The sequence below is a fragment of the Leopardus geoffroyi genome, chromosome E1, assembly GCF_018350155.1.
Source record: "Leopardus geoffroyi isolate Oge1 chromosome E1, O.geoffroyi_Oge1_pat1.0, whole genome shotgun sequence".
In the NCBI taxonomy this organism is placed as follows: domain Eukaryota; kingdom Metazoa; phylum Chordata; class Mammalia; order Carnivora; family Felidae; genus Leopardus; species Leopardus geoffroyi.
Genome location: NC_059330.1, coordinates 59,912,970 through 59,937,480, shown reverse-complemented (window position 1 = coordinate 59,937,480; position 24,511 = coordinate 59,912,970). Strand labels below are relative to the sequence as shown.

At 62.4% G+C, this 24,511-nt stretch overlaps 3 protein-coding genes across 11 annotated transcripts in view; 2 read left to right on the top strand and 1 right to left on the bottom strand.

Annotated features, from left to right (window-relative positions):
- Positions 1-6,622, top strand: part of SLC38A10 (solute carrier family 38 member 10) — a 46,265-nt gene extending 39,643 nt beyond the window's left edge. For 3 of the 5 annotated variants that reach the window (XM_045489845.1, XM_045489842.1, XM_045489841.1), the window contains 5 exons: positions 294-749; positions 1,391-1,519; positions 2,689-2,712; positions 4,777-4,938; positions 5,160-6,622. In XM_045489845.1, the coding sequence (XP_045345801.1) occupies positions 294-749; positions 1,391-1,519; positions 2,689-2,712; positions 4,777-4,938; positions 5,160-6,214 (1,826 nt within the window). In that variant the 3' untranslated portion in view covers positions 6,215-6,622. The remainder of the gene's footprint in view (positions 1-293; positions 750-1,390; positions 1,520-2,688; positions 2,713-4,776; positions 4,939-5,159) is intronic. The other 2 variants (XM_045489844.1, XM_045489843.1) reach the window with 2 other exon arrangements.
- A 2,363-nt stretch (positions 6,623-8,985) lies between these two features.
- NDUFAF8 (NADH:ubiquinone oxidoreductase complex assembly factor 8) lies at positions 8,986-11,631 on the bottom strand. Of its 4 annotated transcripts, none has more exons than XM_045489849.1 (4): positions 11,520-11,631; positions 11,294-11,404; positions 9,752-9,808; positions 8,986-9,227 (listed from the first exon to the last, which is right to left on the bottom strand). In XM_045489849.1, the coding sequence occupies exons 1-4, from the start codon at positions 11,601-11,603 to the stop codon at positions 9,198-9,200; spliced, it is 282 nt and encodes a 93-aa protein (XP_045345805.1). In that variant the 5' UTR covers positions 11,604-11,631; the 3' UTR covers positions 8,986-9,197. The 4 variants fall into 4 exon arrangements, with proteins under 4 accessions (XP_045345805.1, XP_045345803.1, XP_045345804.1 ...); XM_045489847.1 differs by lacking the exon at positions 9,752-9,808 and adding an exon at positions 9,515-9,626; XM_045489848.1 differs by lacking the exon at positions 9,752-9,808 and adding an exon at positions 9,515-9,626 and having other exon boundaries at positions 11,294-11,377; positions 11,520-11,630.
- Positions 11,632-11,796: 165 nt separating this feature from the next.
- Positions 11,797-23,132, top strand: TEPSIN (TEPSIN adaptor related protein complex 4 accessory protein). Of its 2 annotated transcripts, XR_006715230.1 has the most exons (14): positions 11,797-12,010; positions 13,054-13,126; positions 13,414-13,505; positions 13,643-13,736; positions 15,523-15,590; positions 15,780-15,858; positions 15,996-16,067; positions 16,805-17,014; positions 17,786-17,963; positions 18,050-18,163; positions 18,244-18,322; positions 18,567-18,701; positions 19,666-20,448; positions 22,108-23,132. XR_006715230.1 is itself a non-coding variant. In XM_045489846.1 (13 exons), exons 1-13 carry the CDS (start codon positions 11,963-11,965, stop codon positions 20,176-20,178), a joined length of 1,755 nt encoding a protein of 584 aa, XP_045345802.1. In that variant the 5' UTR covers positions 11,905-11,962; the 3' UTR covers positions 20,179-21,347. The 2 variants fall into 2 exon arrangements, 1 of the variants encoding a protein (XP_045345802.1); XM_045489846.1 differs by lacking the exon at positions 22,108-23,132 and having other exon boundaries at positions 11,905-12,010; positions 19,666-21,347.
- Positions 23,133-24,511: the final 1,379 nt, after the last annotated feature.

The window sequence follows — 24,511 nt, the reverse complement described above, 5'->3', positions numbered from 1 at the left end:
GCGCCGGCAGGGCGGGGGAGGGGCCTGCCTCCCTTCTGGTCCTTTCGGCCTCCTTCCTTCTTTGATCCAGGTGGCTGTTCCTCCCCTGGCCACAGCAGCCGGGCCCCTTCTGTAGTTTTCCAGGAGGAATATCAGCGCTTGGACAAAAGTCCGATCCGTAAAAGGTGGCGCTTGCCAGCCCGTGTGCCACCGTCGGGCACTAGAACTCACTCCCCACCCCCACCCCCGCCCCCACCCCCAGGATGGAGACCACCCTCCCCCGCCTGCTCCTCAACACACCCATTTCCTTCCAGGCGCTGTGCTCCCGATGGGCGAGGCCCACCGCCACGAGCCCCCCGTCCCTCATGACAAGGTGGTGGTGGACGAGGGGGAGGACCGAGAGGAAGCAGAGGAGAAGGAGCGTCCGTCCAAGCACCTGGATGAGAAGGCCGTGGGCGGCAAGGCTCAGATGGCACCACCTCCGCCAGATTCAGAAAGAGAGAGGCCCGGACCGGACCAGGGCTTGGAGGCAGCAGGTGGTCTCCCCAGAGAGCCCCAGAAGGTTCCAGAAGAAAATGGCCAGCCAGCCGTCGAGCCTGTGAAGGAGGACTGGGGGCCAGGAGACAGGGGTCTGCATCCGGGGCCCCAGGCCGTGCTCCCCGAGGGGCAGGACGCCCCGGCAGCGGGCGCAGGGGAGCGAGCCGGCGGGATCCCGCTGCCAGGCCGGGCTGCAGGGGCGGCGGGCGAGCTGGCGGAGAAGAGTCAGCCCGGTGGGTGTCAGTGGGCTTGTCTCGGCAGACTCCTCTCCCTCGAGACGCTCCCGTGCCGTGGGCCCCGCTGCGGGGGAGGGGGGCTGGGGCGGGGCCGTGGGGATTGATTGTCGTCACTGTAGTCCCTGCTCTCTTGCTCGGCTCCCGAGACCGGCATGTCAGTAAGTGAGCGTAGCGGCCCCTTCAGCAGCTGTTGGGGAACCTGGGAGTCTGGTGGCTTGACAGCTACCGTGGTATCTGTCACACAGTTGTCTGCCGGACCACTAAATGTCAGGTGCCGCGCTGTGCCTGTGTGTGTGGGCACACACGGGGGACGAGCGGGGAGTGCTTGACAGGTACCACGTCGTTAAGTGCCGTCTGAGTGCCGGTTGGGACGGTTCTCGCATGTTAATTGGTGAAGGTGGTTAACGCTGGCTCGCTGCCACGAGCCCGTGAGCCTGTTAAATATGTTTTTACGACTTCCCTGGTGATCGTCAGGTTGGGTATGAGCCTGCTGACAGAGGGGCCACGTGGAGGGGGGTTTTCGGAAGCAGCTCCCCTCCTTGTCCCTCCTCTGCCGCCCTCTGCCCCCACCCCCTCCCCACCCGCCTGCCGCTTCCCTCCGAACTCTTTGCAAACCTCCAGAATCTTCGTGTGTGCAGGTGGGAAGGTTCCCCTCCCGGTGAAGCTGGCCCCCGAGCCTGGGCCGCAGGCAGAGCTGCGAGAACAGAGGAACGTGGAGGGCCAGGGCGCGGGCCAGGGCGGAGGCCACGCTGGCAGCAAACTGGAGGGTAAGGCCTTCGCTTTCTTGCCGCATCCTCCCTGGGGCCCCGCGACGTCTGCCCCTCCCTCCCAGACTCACGGCGATGACGGAGAAGGAGCCGCCGCCGCAGGTGCCTGTCCTCCTGGGGGGTCCTTTCGAGGCGTCCCCAGCCCATCCCCCCACCTCGGTACTTCCTGGTGTCCCCCTGAGGAGAGACTCGAACTACCCCCTCCCCACCAGCAGCTTTCTCTCGGGCCCCTCCCTAGGCACAGTTTTTACGTCTCTTTCTCCCCTTAAGAGAACATCTGTCGCCCTGTCACACGGTTCTCCGTTCCCATTTGTAGCTCCTTGAAAGCAACTACGCGCGTGTGGTGACGAGCGCCGCCAGGCGTAGGCGAGTTTGAGCGCCCAGACGCTGCTCATGTTCAGGATGTGTCTTCCCCATGACCCAGTTGGTCAGGGGGCTGTTGTTGCCCTTAGCTCGGGGGGAGATCTGTGCCACCCGCAGTGAAGACTGGCACCTGTCCCAAAACAAGAGTCTGTCGTGCTTTCCTCCAGCGGTTCATCTCCCTTTCGACCTTCGAGCCTCTTTGGGGGTGACCCCCTCCTAGCGGCCCCTCCCCGTTGGACACTGCCTCTGTAGCGTGGGTGGGGGCAGCCTTCCCGGCTCGTAATCTCCTGGTGACCAGGGGCCCTCTGTGCATGTGCTCGCCCGGTGAGAACCCAGCCCTGGCCTCACCGACTTTGTCTGAGGCGTGGCCCCCGTGAGCCCTGCGAGGACGTTTCTCCCTGTGCTCCCGGGGTCTGCGCGGGGATCTCGCTGGAGCAGCACTGGGGGCAGCTCCTGGTACACATGCCTCGCCTCCGCGCCCCCCCCCCCCCCCCGCCCCCCGCCCCAGCTGCTTCCCAGCGGGTCTCGTGGGGTCAGCCAGCTCCAAGCACTGAGCCTGGGAATGTCTGCTGAACCTCTGAACAGCCAGACACCCGAACCAAGAGGCACTGGCGTTCGGGGGTGCTTTAGGAATTTCACACGTGTTGCTTTGTCTTTGGTTTTAGTCTCCTGTGTTTGATTCCGGTCCTTATAATCTATTGCCTAAACCTGTTTGATTCTTTTGATTTTTTTTTCTTTCTGAAAAGAGAATTTTCACAGTTTCCTATTCTGCCTTTCTTCCGTACGCCTCTCAATGGGATGAACAGCTGAAATCAAAAAGATAGTAGCAGGTATGAATCCAGAGGAGCGCGTCCTGATAGAAAGCCTGCTTGCGGAGGGTGTAAAGCTGCAGCGACAGAGATGCCACAGGCAGGCTGTCCGTAACAGCCAGACCCCGGGAGCCACACACATAGCCTGTCCCCCGGGCTTGGCCCCAGCCCCTTAGCTGGGGTCCCCCTGGTGCCCCAACTCACGGCTTTTCACAAACGGCCCGGCCCTGGAGGGCAGTGGGTGCTGTCTGTAAGTGCCATTTGCTTCCGGCGTCCCCTGAGGACAGGGCCCATGTGTAACTCCTGCCGCGTGCATGGCCCCGTGTGAATCTGTCTGCATGTCTGTTACATTGCATCTGTGAGGCCAGTCCCTGTGGTCCCGGGGGCCGGGCTCTGCCTGTGGGCACGGCCTGCCACCACTCCGGTTCACATCTGCCCTGTGTGTTGCTTCTGGCTGGACGTGACATGGTGTCACCTCACTCCTCTTCCGGCATCCGTCCGGTCCCCCAGGGGGCCGCGAAGGATGGGGCCTGCCTCCTCCAGCACTGCGGACGGGCGGTTTGGGCAGCATGTGGGGCTGTCCTTGTACCGTTGACCATGATGTGGCCATGAGCCACAGGTACCCAGGGTGACAGCGAGGCCCACGGCTCAGGTGGCTGGTCTGGAGCCCTGTGGAGATGGCACAGAGTACTTTCTTCACGCAAACGGGGCGTGTGGAGCCCGCGTCAGTCTATGGAATGTGGCTCGGGCAGGCGTCTTCATGACCTTAGGGTGTCTGGATGGGTGCCTGGGGAGCAGGGGCTGCTGAGGGGCCCTGTCCTCTGCCTGGCCCTGCCTTCTGTGTCACCTGGTCCTCCTGTCCTCCCTGAGGGTCTGGCTCAGCATACTCCTCATTGGCCTCTGGGGGAAGGCCACCGTGGCCCCTGGGAGGAGGCCAACCCCGTGCTATTGTAGCACGTTCCAGGTCACCATTGGGGAGGACGGGCCAGCACTTCTGCGTGTGCCCGGCTGTGGGGCCCGGTCGGGATGTTTGCGTGACCACTCAGGGAACGTTTTTCTTCGTTCCGAACTTTCCCCCCGACCGGCTCTAACCGCTCACATCATCTTCCACGGCTTCCTCTGTAGAGACACGCGTGTTGTAGAAGTCGCATAAGCTGTGGCTGCTCGCTGCGAAAAGCTGGCCCAGCGCCAAAGCATTTGTAGCGGACGTGAGCTCCCGTGTGCCCGCCGGTGGCTGCCGGGCGCTCGGACTCCAGGCCTCTTCCTGGGCCCTTGTTCTGCGTTGGTGGTACGAGAGCACGGCGGGCCCTCTTGCACGCACCTGCTGCTCTGGCCTCCTCCCATTCCAGCCTGGCACTCCTCTAGGGCCGGCCTGTAGCCCGTCTCCCGAGCGGCAGGCAGGGGCAGCGTCGGGACCCCTGTGTGCCAGCAGCCGGCCTCTGGTCCATCAGGTCGTAGGTCTGGTCCCTGCTGGAAAGGAAGGCAATTGTTTGCCTTTTTTTTTTTTTTTTTTTAAATCTTTATTTTTGAGAGACAGACACAGCGCAGAAGCGGGGGAGGGGCAGGGAGAGAGGGAGACACAGAGTCTGAAGCAGGCTCCAGGCCCTGAGCTGTCAGCACAGAGCCCGATGCAGGGTTTGAACCCACAAACCGCGAGATCATGACCCGAGCTGATGTCGGACGCTTAACTGACTGAGCCCCCCAGGAGCCCCAAATTCTGTTTGTTTCTGAAGTTCTCAACTTAGCAGACACTTTCTTAGAGAATTGGTATTGTTTTTGTAGAACGGTCTGCAGTTTAAATCACCCAGCCCAGAAGGCCACCATCACTGCCATCGTGGCCCAGAACCTTCTCTGGGGCTTTTCTCAGCCTTTATTCCCAGCAAGTGACAATCAAAGCAGCCGGGACCCCGCCGGGCGTGGCTAAACCACAGGCCTACAGGAGCCGGCAGCGGTGCAGGGTGTGCTGGGGTGTGTCCCCGCAGGCGACCCGGTGGTGGCGTGGCCGCACGTCTCGCACTCCCCTCCGGCCGGCCGGCACAGCCCCCGTGCAGCGGGGCCGGCTCTCACGGCGCGTTCTCCCAACAGAAGCGGGCCGGGCGGAGATGCTGGACCACGCCGTCCTGCTGCAGGTGATCAAGGAACAGCAGGTGCAGCAGAAGCGGCTGCTGGACCAGCAGGAGAAGCTGCTGGCGGTGATCGAGGAGCAGCACAAGGAGATCCGCCAGCAGAGGCAGGACGGCGAGGAGGGCAAGTCGGGGCCGGGTCGGGAAGGGGGTGGTCCCTGGACGCAGGACGCCGGCAGTGTCTCCCGGCGTCCCCGTGTGGCTGGGTGCGTGGCTCCGGGGCCTAGAGTCCCCCCGGGGGCCTGTGTTTCTTAACACGGCTCCGCTGGCCAGTTCTCCTTCCCAGTCCCTTCGTCAGCAGCTTCTCACTTCTGTAGCCGAACCGGTGGCCTCCTTCATTTGCAGCTGAGGTGCCGCCCGAGCCTGGAGTGGCCGCACCCAGGGGGAAGGAGCTGGAGGCCCCCGGCGAGGAGACCGTGGAGCACCCCCCCCAACAGCCTCTGGAAGCCGCGCTCGGAGCTCCGGGGCGACCCCCCGCTCCGCCCCAAGGGCACGGCCAGCGCTCCGCGGAGGAGCCCGTGGGGGCCGCGGGCAGAGCTCCGGCCGGTCCTCCTGGCGCGGCCGACGCGGAGCCCCGGGCTGCCCCGGCTGAGCCGAGGGAGGGCCGGCCGGGCGTCGTGCCTGAGGCGGCGGGCGCCGGCATGCGGGAGCGGGTGCCCTTGCCGGGCCCTGCTGAGGCGCCCAGGAGCCCAGAGAAGCTCGTCGCCGGCGAGTTCCCGGAGCAGGGTCAGGACGCTTTTGGCGGAGGCTCCCGCGAAAGGAGGAAATCCAGAAAAGAGGTGGCAGCCACTGGTGCCGGGGTTTGGCAGGAGGCAGATGCGCTGGAGGCGAGGGACACAAGGGACCCGCGAGTGAAGTCGCAGCCAGTCATCCGAGACCAGGGGCCCGCAGGCCTGGCCGGCAAGCCCGGAGGAGCGGCCCCCCGGGCCCAGGCCGAGACCCGGCAGCTGGGGCACCGGGCCGTTTCCGCACTGGGTCAGGCTGGGCAGCAGGGCGGTCACCTGGAGGCCAGGAAGGAGGCCCCTGGCGGGGACCGTGGGCCTGCTCAGGGGGAGGACGCTGCCGTCCAAGAACCTGAGCAGAGGCCAGACCCGGATCTTGGGCCCAAACCAGCCATCCCCGGGGCCCAGAAGCCAGACTACGCCAAACCCAACCGAGACCTGAAAGTCCAGGCCGGTTCTGACCTTCGGAGGAGACGGCGGGATGTGGCTCCTGGGGCAGGGGGAGCCCCAGCCCCGAAGGACAGGGTCATCATCAGCTTCAACCCTCTCCCGGATGTGCAGGTCAACGATCTCCGGAGTGCCCTAGAGACCCAGCTCCGCCAGGCTGCGGGGGGTGCTCTGCGGGTGGTCCATGGTCGCCAGATTAAGCAGCTGGCCGAGGCCCTGGAGGATCCCTGAGCACCCCTGACGGCCACCGTCCTCCCGGCTGGCTGGCGTCACCCAGCCACACCGGGACCACGTGGGCGCGGAGTTCCAGAGTTCACAGCCTGGGTGGGAGTCTGAAAGACCTCTCACCTTGGCCTCGTCTCCGGACAGCTTGTGCCTGTGCTATCCCGCCTCTTGTCCAAGTGACTGAGCTCGCTGCGGCCTCGAGGAGAAATAGCCACTCGCCAAGACTCCAAAGATGCAGCGTCCGGTTGGGGCCTCCAGAGAGGCCGGCCGGGGACCACAGCCCCGACAGGGGCTCGGGGTGAGCGAGAGCCCCCTGTCTGCCCGACTCCCAGTTGCTCTAACCGTTCATTGTTCACGCGAAGTTCTGAGTGTTGTGGAAAACCCTAATACACACTGCCACCACCTGGCTGCTCAGTGGACGCTGCTTCGTGTCTGTGGGGCACCGGGCACGGGGCTGGGCTGCCCGTGGGGTCAGAGAGCTGCCCGGGCGCACACCCGCCCCTGCCCCTTCGAGCTCTGCTCTGCGTGCTCCAGTCCCTGTGGTTTCCCACACCAGAAAGTGGTTTTAAACGTAACCAACGGCACGACGTCTGGTTAGCGGGGCTGGCGTCGAGGAGCCCCCGTGGCCAGCGTAGAGCTGCAACGGGCAGCCGGAGAACCCCTGTTGACCAAACCCCACGGGTGACACGGAAACTGGACCCCACGCAGCCCCGGAAAGACCCTGTGAGCAGGCGGGGTGGTGTTCGGGGGAGACTTTCAGGGAACAGAAGCCCAAGGCTGCCCCCGGCTTTTCGGAGGCTGGTCGGGGGGCAGGTGTGACTGGCACGTGCGGTGGGCTGCCCACCTTCCAGCTCGGGCCTGTGCCAGCTCCGTCCCACGTGTATGCCCCACACCCCTTCCAAGGGCAGGGGCCCTGGGTGCGGCTGCTCCCTGACAGCTGGCCAGGGGTGCCTGGGCCGTGGAAGGACCACAGCTGCCCAGGCAGCTCCAGCCGTCGCTTCTGTCCTCCCCCGCACCTTTTGAAATCGTGTAGTTTTTTCTGTCCTTGGACGGCCTGAGGACCAGAAATTAGTAATAAAAGGAGGGGAGGAAGAGGAGCACTGCTGCTTCAGAGGAAAGCCCCTGGTGAGGCTTGGGTGACGAGGGGTCTTGGGTGTTTCCTATCCTCTTTTAAGTAAAAATTCCAAGCAAACCACGCTCAGTGGGAAGACACCTTTTGGATGTTTCCCTAGGATCCGAACTCTGTTAAGTTTTTAGAGTGGGATTTTATTTCCAAACATACTTACTCACGTACATTCTAGACCCGAGTTTCGCGTCTTCCTGGAGGTCCTGCCATCCTGCAACTTCCTTCCAGGGCAGGGGCAGGGTCGTGCTGCCCTTGGATACTCTGGTTCTGGTCCCACCCACACTCTCCCTGCCTCCTGGCTCTCACCGCCCCCCCCCCCCCCCCATCCACAGCCCTCGGGGAAGAACCTGGGACCTCTGGGTGGGGCCGCCTTGCCAGAACTGCAGAGAGCTGGGGTGGGGGGTGGGGACTGATCGCTGGTGCCAAGCAGGTGCGACGGGCAGTCTGGCTGAAGCAGGGAGCAAGCACGGCCGGCCGCGGGCGACCCTCCTCGTGGGTAGCTGCCCTGAGCAAGTGGGGAAGGATCCTGCCTTCAAGGTTCCCATCTGAGGGCAGGGCCACCCGAGGGCTAACACCAGTGACCGGTACAGAGGCATACGAGGAATTGGGTGTGATGACAGCCGTATCCAGATGCCAGTTTTGTTGAGTTTCCCTCCATAAACACGATCTTAAAGGTGGGGTGAATTTAGCGAAGCCAGAAAGCAAACACAAAGGCCAAGGAACTTGGAAGGGATCTTGGCGTGTGGCCCAAAGGGGAGGGACACATAGGAAGCACGAAACAGAATTGGGAGGCATGGGGGCAGGAGGGCACCTGGCAGGATGGTTCTGGAAGGGCCTGAGCCAGTGGCCAGTGGCCACCCACACACTCCCCACGAGAGGCTGTCAGGACCTGGGACAGCGTGCAAGGGTCTAGAGCACACCCTCAAGGCTCCATGAGGAGCATTGTGATGGTGGTGGGGGTTGTGGTAAGGATCACTGGGCTCCCAGGCCCGCCCCTTCCCCCTCAGGCCCCTGGGGTGTGTGTGGGGTCAGCAGAGGGTAGTCACCTGCCCCGCCCCCCCCCCCCCCCCCCCCCCCATCAGCATGTGGATGCTGGGGACTCTTGAGATGCCAGGGGCTGCATGGAGCCCAAGGGTAGCACAGCCGCCACACCCCTGGGAGGGGCTCTTGGAGCACAATCCCCAAGCGTCCAGCAGGTGGCACTCAGGACCCGTGGGATCCTCAGCCACAGGCACTGGGGGTCCTACTGGCTGTATGTGCTGCACATAAGCACCGCAGGGTGGGGTCAAGAGGGCTTGGGCTCTGACCCCAGAGGAGGCCGCACAAGGGCAGACGCCCCACATGCTGTCACTGCTGCTGGGTTCCTAGGCCAGACCCTCTCTGGGCTGGCTGGTGCCTCACCCTCCCAGCGTCTAGAAGGGCAGCCCCTCCTTTTTTGCCTCTAAGTCCAGAAAAAGCACCTGAGTTTTCTTCCCCATGCCTGAATCTTTTCCTCATGGCGTTGACGTCCTTTGGTACGTCCTGTAAACCGGTAACTACATTTGGTGGCTGTTAGATTCCAATAACGCGTTTGGGGTGAAAATTCTTTGACAAGTGTACGTACTCCCAGGGCCCACGCACACTCTGGGTACGACAGAACAGAGAGCCGGCGTGGTCTGCCACAGTCTGTATTGTTGCTTTGTTGCTTCTTACTCTAACCAGAAACCTTACGTACACGAGGCAAGAAAACCAGATCCCCCGTCTGCCCACGTCTTGCCCTGATGAGCGTGCAGTCCTTTTAGCTCTAAAAGCTTTAGATGTCTCAGGCGTCTGTCCCTCAAGGCTGTGGGCAGCAAACACAAATGTAGTGCGGGCTTGTCCATCCTAAAGGGCTCCCCTTGGGGTCGTCTTGGCCTGGAAGAGAAAAGATTTGGTTTGAATGGGTTAGATGTGACCGCAAAGGGCAGAAGCCACCCCCCCCCCCCCAAATGCCATCTCCTAGCTAACACTTTGTGGGAGAGCCTGGTTGTGGATGCGTGGCAGAGGGCCCAGCTGCTCGGAGCTGCCACGGGCCAAGGGGCTCAATCTGCTGGTGACAGCGTGCTCCCAAAGCCAAGCCCACCCTGGACCAGGTGCTGTGCAGACCTTCCCCCCCCTCCAGCACATCACTTGGTCCTTGAAAGGCAGCGGGAACTTCTTACAGAAAACGCTGAGGCAGAGCTGCTGAAACACTGGCCCAGGGACAGGGCTCCCTGGGACGAAGCTGGTCTGGAGCCCAACGCCCCTTCGGCCTCCTGCAGCTCCGCACAAGTGCCGGGGACGAGAGCAGGATGGGCGGAAACGCACTCAGCAGCACGCTGCCTCGTGGTGAGAGACACTCGAGCACCCTAGTCCCAAACCCCCAAGTGCCTGGGGCCCAGGGTCTGCCGGTAAGTCACCTTCCGTGAAGAATGGCACATTAAAATAGCAGAGGGCCTCTGAGGGCAGCACGCACACTGTGGGGACATCTCAAGTGACCAGGGTAGAAAAGCAAAAAAAAAACCAAAACAGTCACAGGTGATCAGATGCCTGCAACAGACAACTCCTAACCACAAAAGGTGGGACAGAAAATCTGTGCATAACTAACACGTTTGATCTTCATCTTGCACTTAAATTCTTCCAACCAGTAATCACAGAGCGAAGCTTCATCCTGTCCCCTGGGGAGGCCTGTCAAACAAGGAAGCAGGAAGCAAGACCAAGGAACAGGTGCAACCTTGGATGAACAGCCCACATCAGATCTGAGGCTGCTGACAAGGGCAGGATGAGGCCAAAGGCTCTCGGCCATGATGATCACAAAGAGAGGTCCAAGGAGACCTGAGCCCTCTGGGAACACACGTGAACTCCCTCCTTGGAGAAGCAGCTAACCCACAGCTAGTCACTCTGCTCAAGACAGTCCCAGAACATCAGGAAACAGCCACGGGTCCCCTGAATCCTGCCGAGCTCACCCAACTGCACCAGCAGCTCCGGAGGACAGAGCTGATGGCTGGCATCATGGCCCAACCCAGCCCCACCCAATGGAGGCACCTTGGGTGGTGATGCCTTGGGCACCAGCCCAGGACCCTCATCACAGGCAGCCCTCTCCTCATGCTGTCTGGAACTCCCCATGGAGGTTCTCTGGGCACGGCTACGTCCTCCAACCCCACTTGTTCCATGTTTTTTACGGAAATGTGGAAATACAACACTAGTTTTTCATTTTCAGAAAGCGCTAGTGATATTCACGAGACTCTTGCTGCCTCAACACTTGATCAAACAGGGATCAGAAAAAAATGCCTCAGAAAGAGAAGGCACTCGCTGTTGAGTGGTTACAGTCGAGAACCAAAAACACCCCGCAGACTGTTCCCAGCGGGGCTCACTTCCCAGCCAGTGAAAACCAGCCAGTGCAGCTAGGCTAGGGACTCACCAGCCTCTGGAAGCCTGTTCTGACAAACCCAGGACAGTGGCCTACAGGTTCTCCTTCCGCCCTCTGCAAAATGGGGTTGCTGTCTGGGGGAAGTCGGGGGTGCCTCTCAGTGTGTGCTGGGTGGCCCTATGGTTCTAAATGCACGCGCGGTACACACGCGGGGTCCTAAACACCAAGGAAGCTAAGACAGCAGGTGCCCATTGGACTACTAGGCTGCGGTTCGTTTGGGCATTAGGCTCCAGCGACAGCACCAGTCACAGAGAGTTTTCGCATACATGCCACCACCGCCACCAGCATCTTCACGACGAGGCTGGTGTTCCCCTCGCTCGACAGACGAGGGCACACAAGCTCCGCGGCGGCGGGATCGGGCGGGCAGGAGGTACGGCCTGGCACCGAACACGCGGGGCGGTGCGGGGGCGGGGAGGGGGGGCGGCCGACCAGCGGTCCAGCGCTGGGACGCCGGGGTCCCCGCCGCCCGGTGCCCCTCCCCAAGGCGGGGCTGGGGTTGGCAAGGGAAGAGGCCGGGGCGGCGCCCACCTACCGCGGCGGCGAAGCAGCTCCGCAGGGCCTCGAACTCCTGCACACAGAGGTCCTTCGTCAGGCGGCCGCCCGGGGCCGTGGACGCCTGCACACACCTGCCATAAGCCGCGGCCTGGGGGCGGACGGGAACGGGCGAGGGTCGCGGAGGGCGCCCCCCCCCCCCCACCACGCCGGTCACCCAGGGCAGATCCCGCCCCCGCCCCCGCCCCCGCCCGACAGCTTCTCACCTCGGCCCTACAGGCCGCAAGGCGCTCGGGGAAGGCGCGGAGGCGGCCTCGCACGCGTCCCCACACCGCTCCGTTCCCCGACATGAGCGGCTCCTCCTGGCACCCATGGGCGCCGCCATCTTAGGCCCGTCCTTTTCCGGCGCCCAGCTTCTCGATAGGCGCGCCTTCCGCCCATCGCCTTTCCTGCGCTTTCTGTTTGGCTAGGCTTCGGCTCCAGCCCCTGCTTCGCTTCCGGAACGGCCCCGGGCCTCTCCGAGCCCTGCAAGTGGCTCGTGAATTTGTCTGCCTTTGATCTGGGACTTCGGATTGGTTCAGGCTCAGGTTGTTTGCCGGCATAGACTGCAGGCCCCGCCCCGCGCGAGCGATTGGCCAGCTAGTCCAGGCCCGCGCGGTGATTGGAGGGGGTCCACGGCCGCGGGCGGGGCCGGAAGGTGGCCGGCATCATGGCGTCCACGCCGCCGCTGCGGGACCGCCTGAGCTTCCTGCACCGGGTGAGTGCGGGCCGCCGCGGCCCCCACCCCGGGCCAGAGCTGTTCCCCTCCCCGGCCCTGCTCGGCGCCGGCTGGGGCCTCCTCCCAGGCTCACAGACGCCTCCATCTCCCTCCGGCCCTCTCCGTGCCCGTCCTCCTCCTCGAGCCCCTCCGGCCGTTCTTGGGCCCCTGGTGTCCCCTCTGCCCCTGCATCTCGTTCCTGGGTCCCCTTCTCCGCTGTGGCCTCAGGGTCGGGGCCCGATCCCCGACGCCGTGTGGGCGGGGCACGCCACCTCTGCTTCACATCCCCTCCCGGACAGAACCCGAATTGGAAGAGACAGCTGGGGTCTCAGACGGCACAGCCGGACGCCCGCGCGGGCAGCCCCGGCCCCTTCCCACTTGTGGCAGGAGCACTGAGGGAGGCGGGGGTCGGGCAGTGTCCGTGCAACTCGGCAGCTGGCCGGCCCTTTCGGGACTTGGGGTCCTGCCCCCGTACAGGGCGTGCGAGACAGGCCCGGGCCTTCCTAATGGTTGCGTTTCAAACTGGGGCCCTCAGGCCCTAGGGAAGGACGCTCCCGAGTTGTGGGAGACCCACGTCCACCATCGTCAGTTCATCGTGGCGAATGCTCCGAGAAGCGGAGGTCGGGGCCTGTTGTTGGTGTTGGCCAGAGCCAAAGCAGATGCAGCGGGCGGCCTTGAGCGTCGCCAGGCAGGTGTTCAGGGGCTGGGCCGCCTGTGAAGCAGCCGGTCGGTTCGGTTGTGTTAGTGCAGAGACTCCGCTCTGGGCCCAGGCCTCCACGGCTCTGCACGTCTGTCCAGCTCCCCTTTGGGCCTTGCTGGACAAATAAGGTGACTTTCAGGCCCGTGTTCTCGTGCCGTCAGGCCGCTGCCCTTCAAACTGTAGTCTGTGGTCCCCGTGAGTGTCCCTGAGGTTCCCCGTCCTGTCTTTGCTCTGAGGCTCACGCTCCCCAGACGCCCAGACGCTGGGCCAAGTGGGAATGGGTGTTTGGGTTTTTTCCCTGTGATGCCCACTCATCATGCCAGGGGCTCGCACTCCCTTTCAGCTCCCGGTTCTCCTGAAGGGAACGTCGGACGATGATGTCCCGTGTCCGGGCTACTTGTTTGAGGAGATCGCCAGTATCCTTCCTCGTCACCCACGTCCAGGGGCCTGTCCTTCGGAGGCCCCCCAGCTCCTTTACTGTAGGGACCAAGTGTGGGTGGGTCCAAAAGCCACACGACTGATGACGCAGGGCCCAGGAGGCCGTAAGAGGCCCAAGCTCCTGAAACCAGGGCCTCGGGTGGGTGTTTGCGGGGAAGACACGGGAGAAGTCTGGTGGCAGGAAGGCCTGGTTCTCTCCCCCGCCGGCGTGGCCTCGTGTGGCCTGGGGTCAGCTCGCTCCTTCCCTAACCCGAGCGCCTGCCAGAAATCTCACACGAGTCCCTGGGCAGCAGCCAGTGCCTCCTGGAGTACCTTCTGAACCGTCTGCACAGCGGCTCTGGCCGAGTGAAGCTGAAGGTGAGTCCCCGAGCAGCCCCCGCAGACCCTCCGCTGGGGGACGGGCCAGCGGGTGGCGAAGCACGAGGAGAGGGTCGCCGCGGGATGCGTGCGGGCTGCCCTCTGGGCCTGTGCTGCCCCCTGCGACTGTCCCCCAGGTGCTGAAGATCCTGCTCCACCTGTGTGGTCACGGCTCCTCCTCGTCCTTGCTCATCCTCAAACGCAACCCTGCCTTCATCCAGGAAGCCGCAGGTATCCGGGCGCTGGGGCGGGGCGGCCAGGGCAGGCTGCGCAGAGTCCCTCTGCTGGCCACCGCCCCCTCACAGAGACGCCTCTCCCACCGGCGGGACTCGCCTCCCGGCCCGCTGCCGTCTTCTCCCCGGCACCCCGCACCCCAGCCACCGCCTTCACTCTGTCACGGGCTTTCCCTTCCATCCGTCGCCGGGCCCGCCGCCGCACGGTGGCGTACTTCTGCCTGTGTGCCCTGCCTGGCCTGGGCAGCCCAGGCCCGTCCTGCCTGTTCCAGTGCCCGGCATACCAGAGGGGCTCTGTCTTCCCCCCAGGACTGCTCCCCAGGGCCGAGACAGGGAGGTCTGTGGGAGGCCCCCGGGAGACGCGGGGTTCTGGCCTGTCGAGGTCTAGGTCTAGCACAGCTGGGTCTGGGGTGGGGTTCCATCTCTCACTCCCCAGCCGGGCCTGGGGCTGTCCTGTGTCTTTTTCCCTAACTGGGATTTGGGGGGACGGGGCCTGAGGCCTTCCCCTCAGGTAAGGCAGGAGTCCTGGCCGCGGTGGGTCTCAGGGGCACGGCGTCAGCAGACCCCGCCCTGAATGACACCGGAAGGGCTCGGCCGCAGGCAAGAACCACGCCCACGGAGCCATCCCTGAGAGGGTCCCTGAGAGGGCAGCGCCGGGGAGGGGGGCCCAGTTAGTTGCTCTCGGCCACCGCGTGCTCCTCAGGGATCCTGAGCATTTCCAGCATCCTGCCTGCCAGGTCCTGGCCTACCCCCACACCCCGAAACCGCGGCTGTCTCTTCACTGGAGGCCTTCGTCCTCCACCCCGTCCTCACCGCCGTCCTCCACCCGGGGGCGCAGCTGAGGCAGCACGGGATGCGGCAGACAGCGGGTCCTTGGCACCAGAGTCTCTGCTGGGCCGGTCCCAGTCCGTTGTACTCTGAGTACCAACCCCGGGGGACCCTGCCACAGGCTGTCAGGGAGGTGGGGTAGTGAGAGGAGGTGGCTCTGGGGTGGGACGGCCCGCAGACGACGGCCTCAGCTCAAGCACGAGGGGCCGGGGCGGGGGGGGGGGGGGGGGGGGTGGGTCCTGTGCGGCAGGAACAGCAGGGAGGCTCACGCCACCCCCCCCCCCCACCCCGGTGGTTCCCTGGTGGTTCCATTCCCGACTGGCCGATGGGCGCGCACCCTGGGCCACCTGCCAGGGCAGGAAGTGAGATGCATTTGTGACAAGAGACTGGGTACGGGGGTGTCACTCAATTCCTTCTAGGAAAAACTCGTTTGTCACAGCTGAAGCTGTTACGTAGAGGGAGGTGGTATCGTCAGGCCCGCGGGAGCCTCCGTGGGGCTTTGATTGCTCGCTTCGCTCCGAGTAGAGAGTGGGTTCAGGGGGGTACAGTGAGGCAGCTAGTGCAGGGACCCCGGCGAGAGACGGCAGGGGGCTCTGCTCTGTGGGCATGAGCGAGGGGGCAGCCGGGGTGCGGCCTCCACAGGCCCAGTGGGTGGTATATCTCTGAAAAGCAGTGTGGGGGCAGTGGGTCCCAGATGAGGGGGATCTGGGGGCTCCCGGGCTTGGGGGTGCGGAAGGGTGGCCGCCACGATAGGGACTTTGACCTGGAAGGGGTGTCGCCCCGGGGACTGGAGGTCAGACCCGTGTTTCAGGAGGCCGCCCCTGACCCTCGGGGTGCCGGGGTCATCTGCCAGGGGTCCAGGGGGGTGCCCACCACGAGGGCCGGGGGGGCATTAAAGCCGCACCTCTGAGTGTCAGTAGCTGCATCTCACCTGCGCATCTGCCTCTGTCCTGCAGTTTTCTCGGGGCCCCCAGACCCTCTCCACGGGAACAGCTTGTACCAGAAGGTGCGGGCGGCCGCCCAGGTGAGTCCAGCACTCGGGGCAGCCCGGGACAGACTGCCAGACGTTTGTTCCGCCACCCGGGGCCCTGGCTCCGCCCTTGCTGTGGGACCCCGAGAGAGAGAGAGAGAGAGAGAGAGAGAGAGAGAGCAGGGGGGCGGGGGGACAGAGCCGGACCACAGCGAGCTGAGTGCCCTCTGCGTCCTCGTCTAGGACTTGGGGAGCGCCTTGTTCTCGGACAACTTGTCGCCCCCACCTCCCTCCCAGCCACCCAGGGCCCTCCCTCCGGCAGGTAGGCGACCGCCCATCCCCTTCGCTGGGTGTTCACCCTGGGGAGGGTTTGAGGTTCCCCCCCCCGCCCCACTGTCCCAGGTACACAGGGTTGAGCGTGAGCGGCCACACTGGCACTGACGTGGGTCCTGCTCACAGGCATGGGCTCCGAGTCCAGGCCCCAGGGCGCCCTCCAGGGCTTCGGCTACAGCAAGGAACGGGGCCCCACAGGTGAGTGCTGCGGGGGTGCGGGGCGCGTGCATAAGGGTCTGGCGGACCTGGCCTGGGAGGCGTGGCGGGTGGCACGGCTGGGGCCGGTGTCCTGCCACCGCGCTCTCCTCTGCCCGGGCCCGCGGGAGAACGAGGCAGGGCCAGTCTGCGAAACCAACAGGCGAGAAGCCGGGCGGAGGCCAGGTCTGTACGTGTGCACCCAGGCCCTGGTCCCTCAGAGGGGCCGAGGGTGGAGGGCGGTGGCGTGGGGACGGTGCCCGTCGTGAGTGGACGCAGCCAGCCTGGGTGCTGCCGGTTCTGGTCTCGGCTCTCAGACCCCCAGTACCTCGGGAGCACTGATTCCTAAAGCAGGCCTGGCTCGCAGGCCTTGCCTGTTCCTGACTCAGGAGTGACGGTGGTTGGTCCCGTCAGGGCACTCATGCACCCCTGCACCCGTACTGGACGTGAGCCGCCGAGGGGACCGAGCTCTCTGACGATCCCCTTAGCTGTCCTGCTCCCATGTGGGGCCGGGGGACTTGGGGGCACGGCCATGCCGTAAGCTGGAGCGCCAGGCTCTGTGGGGCCTGGGAATGCACGGAAGCAGCATTCACTGGGGAAGCTTCCGGAAGGGCCTGGGTGCCCCACGTGGGCTCTGCTGTGTGACTACGGCTCACGTGCTGGCCTCTTGAACTCCTCCCGGGGGGGGGGGGGGGGCGCAGAACTGAAGAGGGCTGGCACCCTGTCCCTCTCCGGCGCAGGCTCTGCGGGCGAAGCCTTCCTCTCCACCATCCAGAAGGCTGCAGAGGTCGTGGCCAATGCTGTGCGCCCCGGGCCCGAGAGCCCCGGCACCCGGAGGCCCCTCCCGCGGGGTGACGCCTACCAGCCCGCCATGACGCCCGCAGCCAGCCGTGGTTGCCCCAGTGCCGGGAAGCCGCTCCCCGGAGCTCTCCCGGGCGCCCGAGGAAGCGGTGAGACTCTCCTGGGGGTCCGGGTGAGCAGGCCCCTCCCCGTGGTGTGTTGGAGCCAGAGGGGGCCGCGGAGCCGCCGACAGGAACTTCCCGGCTCCTGGCTCAGAGGCTGGGGAAGGAGGCGGTGTGTCCTGGGGGGGCCGGGGGCCCGCACAGCCTTTCGCCGGCTCCGTGGCTCCGTGCGCGCTCGCTGTGGCCTCCGTGCCGTACAAAGATCGCGCGGCGTCTGGATGCTGTTTTGCCAGCTTCTTCCCAGTTGCTTCGAGTAGGAGCTGGGGTGTATGGCGTTAAGGGGGGCGGGGGCTCCCGGAGGGCCCCACCGCCTCGGGTACAGGCCCGGGTCGTGAGCTGGGCCGCAGCCCGGCTTTTGCCGGTCCAGCCGGGACGGCCGCGAGGCCAGGGCCGCGGGCCAGGCTCCACACGCGTGCGTTCTAGTCGGGGGGATGTCAACACAGGGCCGTCCCCGAGCGAGGTGCGTGGTGAGAAGGGACCGCAGCATCGCAGTGCTCTGGCCCAAGCTCCTGGGAGTTGGCCTGGCCTGAAGGAGGACTGTCGGGACTCCCTGAGAGTTCTGTGCCTCGGGGTCCGGCACTGCCCCTGCCGCCGCAGGCCGGCGGTCCCCGCCCTGACCGTTCTGTGTGAGGGGTGCCCTGTTCTGTCCCGTGTCACCTCTTCCCTGGTGTTTCTTGGTCGAGGTGCCCCGGGGAGGGGTGTATGAGGCAAGTCAGAGCCCCCCGCCCCCGATCTCACCCACCGTCCTGTTTGTCACAGTCACGAGACCCCAGCCCGGGCAGGCAGGAGGGGGTTGGGACGAGCCAGACAGCGGCTCCAGCTCCCAGAATTCATCCCGGGGGAGCGGTGACCCAGGCAAGGTCTCAGACTCGGGCAGTCGGTCGGGCAGCGACAGCCCCTCAGCGGCTAGCCAGGCACCCAGCGACCTGGCAGAGCGGTGAGGTCCTTTTCTGGGGTGCCACCCTGGGTTGGGGCCTGACCCGGAGGAGTCTCTCTCTCCCCTGACCGCTGTGCCCCCGGTAGGGTGGAGGCCGTGACCCTGAGCGACTGCCAGCAGGAGCAGAGCCTGGTCCAGACTGTGACACGGGGGCCGCGTGCCTTTCTGAGCCGAGAGGAGGCTCAGTGCTTCATCAAAGAGTGAGTCCCCCCACCGGCTCCCCGCTCCCGGCCGCGGCCCCGGGCCCCCGCCCCCACCTCCTGCTTGTGCCTTCCTGCAGGTGCGGGCTGCTCAACTGTGAGGCGGTCCTGGAACTGCTGACCCGCCGCCTGGACGGGACCAGCGAGTGTGTGCAGATGGTGAGGGCCGGCCCGAGGCTGGGGGCGCCTGGGGGCATGGGTGTGCGCAGGTGAGGGTTGCGGGCGGGGTTGGCCGGGGACCGCCTCACCCGGGGCCTGCCCTGGGTGGGGGGGTGGGGGGGCAGTGGGCCCACCCCCGGGGCTCCCCCACCTTGGGGCTGTAGTCGGGCCGAGAGGAGGACGGAGCTGTGAGAGGGGCCTCCCTCCGGGGGTGGACCGCGCTGACCTTCTCTCCCCCCGGCAGAGGGCCCTGGGCGCCATCGCGTCCCTGGGCTGCACCGACCTGCTCTCCCAGGAGCACATCCTGCTCCTCGCCCGGCCGCGGCTGCAGGAGCTCAGCGCGGGCAGCCCTGGACCCGTGACCAACAAGGCCACCAAGGTGGGCAGCAGCCGGGACCCGGAGGAGAAGTTGCACGCTTGTTCCTCCAGCCGTTCCCAGATCTGCTTCCACATTCCTGCCCCTCGCCACCGGGCTGGGACGGGCCGGGCCTTAGAACAGCCCAGGTCCTTGGCTCGTGGATCTTTCCAGCTCCTGGGACCTCTCCCCTGCCCTGCTGCTCAGCAGCTCTGCTCTGCAGGCAGCTCCCCATCCCGCCTGGCTCAGCCCACGGGTGGCCTCCTGCGGGAAGCCCTCCTTGCCTGCTCAGGTCCATTTATCCTTCTGCTGGCCACCTGGGGTCACAGTTCAGGAGTCCGTGCTCGGCCCCTGGAGGGCAGAAGTGTTTTCTTTCACGCGAGTCCGTTTCCCAGTTATGCTCGAATTGTGTGCGGGCCTCCCGGCTCCCTCACCGGGGAGCCTCCGGGCAGCCCCCACAGGCTGCTGGCCTCTCCCCTCCGCCAGGCCCCAGCACATCTTCCACCTGCCCACTGGCATCCCCGGCTTCTGCGCTCCTCTGTGACTGCTGAGAATTCGGATCCTCGGTGGCGTGTCTTTAAATTGCCCTTTGTCAAAGAATCAGTGACCCCACCACAGCGAGGCCATCACGGTGTCTCTGAGGACGTGAAGGCTGGAGGAGGCCGTGTGTGCAGAGTTGGGAAGGACCGGGGGGTCCGAGGCACGTTCATTTCCTCAGCATCTGTGTCAGGTGCTGCTTGGCACCCGGCAAGGGACCCCCCCCTCCCCCCCCCCGAGCTGGCTCGTCACGGGGCCGGGTTCGGGGACGGAGAACGTGTGCGTTTGTAGAGCAGCAGGTTCGCCGTGCCTGGGCGCACAGTGTGGCCGGTGGGGGGTGGCTGGAGGAGGAGGAGGTGGGACGAGCCACCTGCTCTCTGGGGGGCTGTGTCTTCTGTTCCCCCCGGGCACACAGGGACCTTCAGCCGGTCCCCTCCGTTTCCTCCTCCAGATCCTGAGGCACTTTGAAGCCTCCTGCCGACAGCGGCCCCCTGCCCAGAGGCCCCCTGTCGAGCTGGGCCCTGTTGCTGGCCGCGGGGGCCCGGCCGACCTGCTGACCGACGCCGTGCCCTTCTCCGGGAGCCACGCCTTCCTGCAGCCGCTGAGTTCCGCCCTCTTCCCGCCCCAGGGCCCTGCGCACCCCCTTCCCCCCGATGGCTCCCCGCTCTCAGTCCCCAGGGAGGCCGAGGCCGGCCTGGTGGGTTCCAGAGAGGAGGGGGCCGGACCCGAGTGGAGCCCACCGGGCACGGGCTCCCCAAAGGGAGCGCCGGAACTTTGCCCAGGGCCCGGGGGCTGCAGCTCCTTGTTTGCTGGCATGGAGCTGGTGGCCTGTCCCCGCCTGCTGGGGGCCGGGCCCGCCACAGAAGAGGCCCCCCAGGCCCCCTGGACGCCACCACAGAGGGCAGCGGCAGCAGGAGCCCCTCCCGGCTCGGAACCTTCTGCTTTCCCTTTCCTAAACTCGTGACCTTGCCAGCCTGGGCCACACGTGGAGTCACTGTGGCCCCAGCCTGTAAATCCCAGGATTCCGTGACTCTGTGCTGTCCCGTTTGCCCGCAGCCCCCACGTCCCACCGAGGAGTGGTTCCCCTCGGGTGTGTGTGGCCAGTCCGCCCTCCCTCCGGCGTCCCCCCCTCACTCACCGAGGACACGGTGCGGGCAGCTGACCAGAGTGAATACAACGGCCGCTGATCAAGGCCCGGGTGATGTGCCGCCGGTCCACGAGCCAGCAGAGCCAGGTGGCACCGTGCGCGGGGGTCGGCTCCCAACCCGAAAGCGGGTTCCCCGATTTCCTGTGGATGAGGCAGGACCTCCCTTGTGCACGGGCCCTTCCTGTGGGCGTGGTGGCCGGAGGGGCAGCCTGAGGCCTTGGGGGAGAAACCGGGCCAGCGCCGAGCCGGTTTCTGGGCAGGGTTAGGAACTGAGCCGCTTGTTCAGGGTGGTGGCTGGGGGCCCCGGACTGACTGCTGGGTCTCCTGCCCTGCAGCCGTCCGGGGGGGCCCCATCCGCAGACACTGTCAGGCCGTTCTCCCCGCGGCCAGAAGGACTGCAAGGGGGACGGGACAGAGGGCGTGGCACGGCCTGCCTGGAGGGGACAGGAGCAGAGCCCCGGCTCCTCGCTTGGATCTGTCTGGGGCTCCCAGGGTCCTCACAGACACCATGGAGAAGGGCACCCGGCCCCCTCTGTGGGGACGAGTCAGGAGGAGACAGTCTGGGCCATGGCCCTTGCCACCCTGGGAGGAGGGCTCGGGGCTACCTCAGTTTCCCCTCCATGTCTCCCTTAGCAGAGGCTGTCTGGACTTGGATTCCTGCAGCAGCGGGTCTGGGAAACGCTGACCTCAGGGGCCCCCTGGAGACCCGTGCCTGCCTCTCAGAAACAAGGGCTTTTTGTGTGGATTTGGAAGCACGGCTTGAGTATTTTGGGGCTCAGAGCGCTCCCTTCGCAGGGAGTCCTACATCGGCCAAGCGGCTTATCCACCTGGGGCGGGGGGCGGGCTGTTTCTGCTGCCGGATCCCGGTACGACCTGTGTCTGGTCCCTGCAGACTGTGCGGGGCTGGCCTCGGGGCCTCAGGGTCGCGGCTGCTCCAGGGGTCACAGCACCAGAGCTTCCGAAATAAACACGGTTGTTCCCGCAAAGCTGCACCGTTGCTGTTTTTCTTTCCTGTGCGTGTGTGTGTGTGCGTGCATGCGTGTGTGTGTGCGTGTGTGTGCTAATGAAGATAGCATTAATGAGGACACGCTTAGAGAACTTCTTTTCTAAAAGCAGGACGTGTTATTTCTTCCTTAAATGTTCGAAAGAACTCCCCAGTGGAAGTATCTGGTCCTTTAACATTCTTAATTGTAGGCTTTGAACTACAAAGTTTCTTAAGTAGGTGTGGGGCTATTGGGGTTATCTCTTTCTTCCCAGGTGAGTTTCAGGAAGGTATTTTTCAAGAAATCAGTCCATTTCACAGAAGTTGAATATGACCATAGAATATTTTATGACATAATTTCATTATCCAATTTCTGTAGGGTCTATAATGGTATTCCATCTTTCGTTTCTGATGTTGATAACTTTCTCCCCTCTTTTTCTTGGTTAGTCTGATTAGAAGTTTGTTAATACTGGTTTTTTCAAAGAACTAAACCTTGGGGTTTCCTTTTTTCCTACCACTCTTATGTTTTGTATTTCATTGCTGTCCGCTTTTTATTAGTTTCTTCCTACTGCTTTGGGTTTATTTTTCTTCTTTTTCTAGTTTCTTGAAGGTGGAGGCTTAGATTATTGACGCGAGAGCTTTATTTTTCTAACAAAAATGTTAATGCTATCAGTTTTCCTCTAGACACTGCTTTGATTGCATCCCATGAACTTTGACAGTTTTGTTTTTATTCGGTTCAGAATGTTTTCTTCTTTTGGTCACAGGAGCAGAGCATGGGAACACATGTAGATCTCAGGATGTCAGACCCAGGGAACCTTCCTAAAGGAAGGCACTAGCAGCATTCACAAAGGAAGCGAACAATGTTCACGGAGAAGCCACGAGCAGATTTGGAATTCTTGTCCAGTCAGAACCCACACCCCTCTCAGCCTGCAGAACCAAGAAGTGGCCGTGACCCTGGAGGTTTGGTTCCAGAACCAGAGAGCGAAACTCAGGAAAGCTGAATACAAGCATCCGCAGCAAAAACAAGAACCCAGACAACAGCAGTTAGCTGGGGGGAGTCAAGACCGGCTCTTCCTGGAGAAATACGCTCCTACCCTGCTTCCTCGGTTTACGCAGATCGCCCAATACCTTCCTTCCAACCCTGCACGTGCCCCAGTTTGAAGGCTCCCCCAGACCATTCTGTTGGCCACCAAACAGTGCACCTTGGCTGCCGCCAAGATCCTAACATCTCCCTTTGTCCCGTTTAGGGATCTCAGATTCTTTCCACCAGCTTCACTGCTAATTCCTTTGCTTCTGCATCGCCACCAAGAACCTTAGGAGAGAAGCTAGACACAAAAAGCCACATACCGTGGTTTGCCATGATGCCAAACGGGGCCGATAGAAGATCTACACAACACGGATGCATTTCAAAAGCATTCTGCTCTGTGAAAAGAATAAAGATGTGTGGTGGAATTGAGCAGAAGGAGGCAGTAACGCTTCTTGGGATGGTGACGTTTCATGTCTTAATTAGGTTGGTGGTTACCCGGATGTGTAAACTCATCAAAAGACACAGAACTCTAATACTATGTACACCACAAAGAAACAGCCATGTGACAGGATGGAGGCGTCAGCTAACGCCACGGCGGTAACCCTTTTGCATTCTATAAATATCAAGTCAGCACCTTTGTGTACCCCTTAAACTCGCACAGGGTTATGTGGCAATTCACTCGATGCGTCAACTCAATCTCAGCAAACCTGGAGGGAATAAATGTTTTAATTATGTCTCAATAAAGTATATATACATAGGTCACGAATTGGAAGAATAGATATTGTTAAAATGTCGATAGTCCCCAAAGCAATCTACATAATCAATGCAATCTCTATCAAAATAATACCAGCATTCTTCACAGAGCTAGAACAATCCTAAAATGTGTATGGAACTAGAAAAGACCCCAAATAGCCAAAGCAATCCTGAAAAAGAAAACCAAAGCCGGAGGTGTCACAATCCTGGACTTCAAGATGTATTACAAAGCTGTAATAATCAAGATAGTATGGTACTGGCACAAAAACAGATCAATGGAACAGAACAGAGAACCCACAAACATATGGCCAACTAATCTTTGACAAAGCAGGAAAGAATATCCAATGGAATAAAGACAGTCTCTTCAGCAAGCGGTACTGGGAAAACTGAACGGCGACGTGCAGAAGAATGAACCTGGACCGCTTTCTTACACCAGACACAAAAAGAAACTCAAAATGGATGAAAGACCTAAACGTAAGAGAGGAAGCCATCAAAATCCTAGAGGAGAAAGCAGGCAAAAACCTCTTTGACTTTGGCCACTGCAACTTCTTATTCAACACGTCTCCGGAGGCAAGGGAAACAAAAGCAAAAATGAACTACTGGGACCTCATCAAAATAAAAAGCTTCTGCACAGAGAAGGAAACAATCAGCAAAACTAAAAGGCAACCGACAGAATGGGAGAAGATGTTTGCAAATGACGTATCAGATAAAGGGTTAGTATCCAAAATCTATAAAGAACTTATCAAACTCAACACCCAAAAAGCAAATAATCCAGTGAAGAAATGGGCAAAACACATGAACAGACACTTCTCCAAAGAAGACATCCAGATGGCCAACAGACACATGAAAAAATGCTCAACATCACTCATCATCAGGGAAATACAAAACACCACAATGAGATACCACCTCACACCTGTCAGAATGGCTAACCTTAACAACTCCGGCAGCAACAGATGTTGGCCAGGATGTGGAGAGAGAGGATCTCTTTTGCACTGCTGGTGGGAATGCAAACTGGTGCAGTTAGGAGGTTCCTCAAAAAATTAAAAATAGAACTACCCCACGACCCAGCAATTGCACTACTAGGCATTTATCCACGGGATACAGGTGTGCTGTTTGAAAGGGGCACATGCACCCCAATGTTTATAGCAGCACTATCGACAATAGCCAAAGTATGGAAAGAGCCCAAATGTCCATCGATGGATGAATGGATAGAGAAGATATGGTACATATATACAATGGGGTATTACTTGGCAATCAAAAAGAATGAAATCTTGCCATTCGCAACTACATGTATGGAACTAAAGGGTATTCTGCTAAGCAAAATTAGTCGGAGAAAGACAAATATCACATGACTTCACTCATGAGGAATTTAAGAGACAAAACAGATG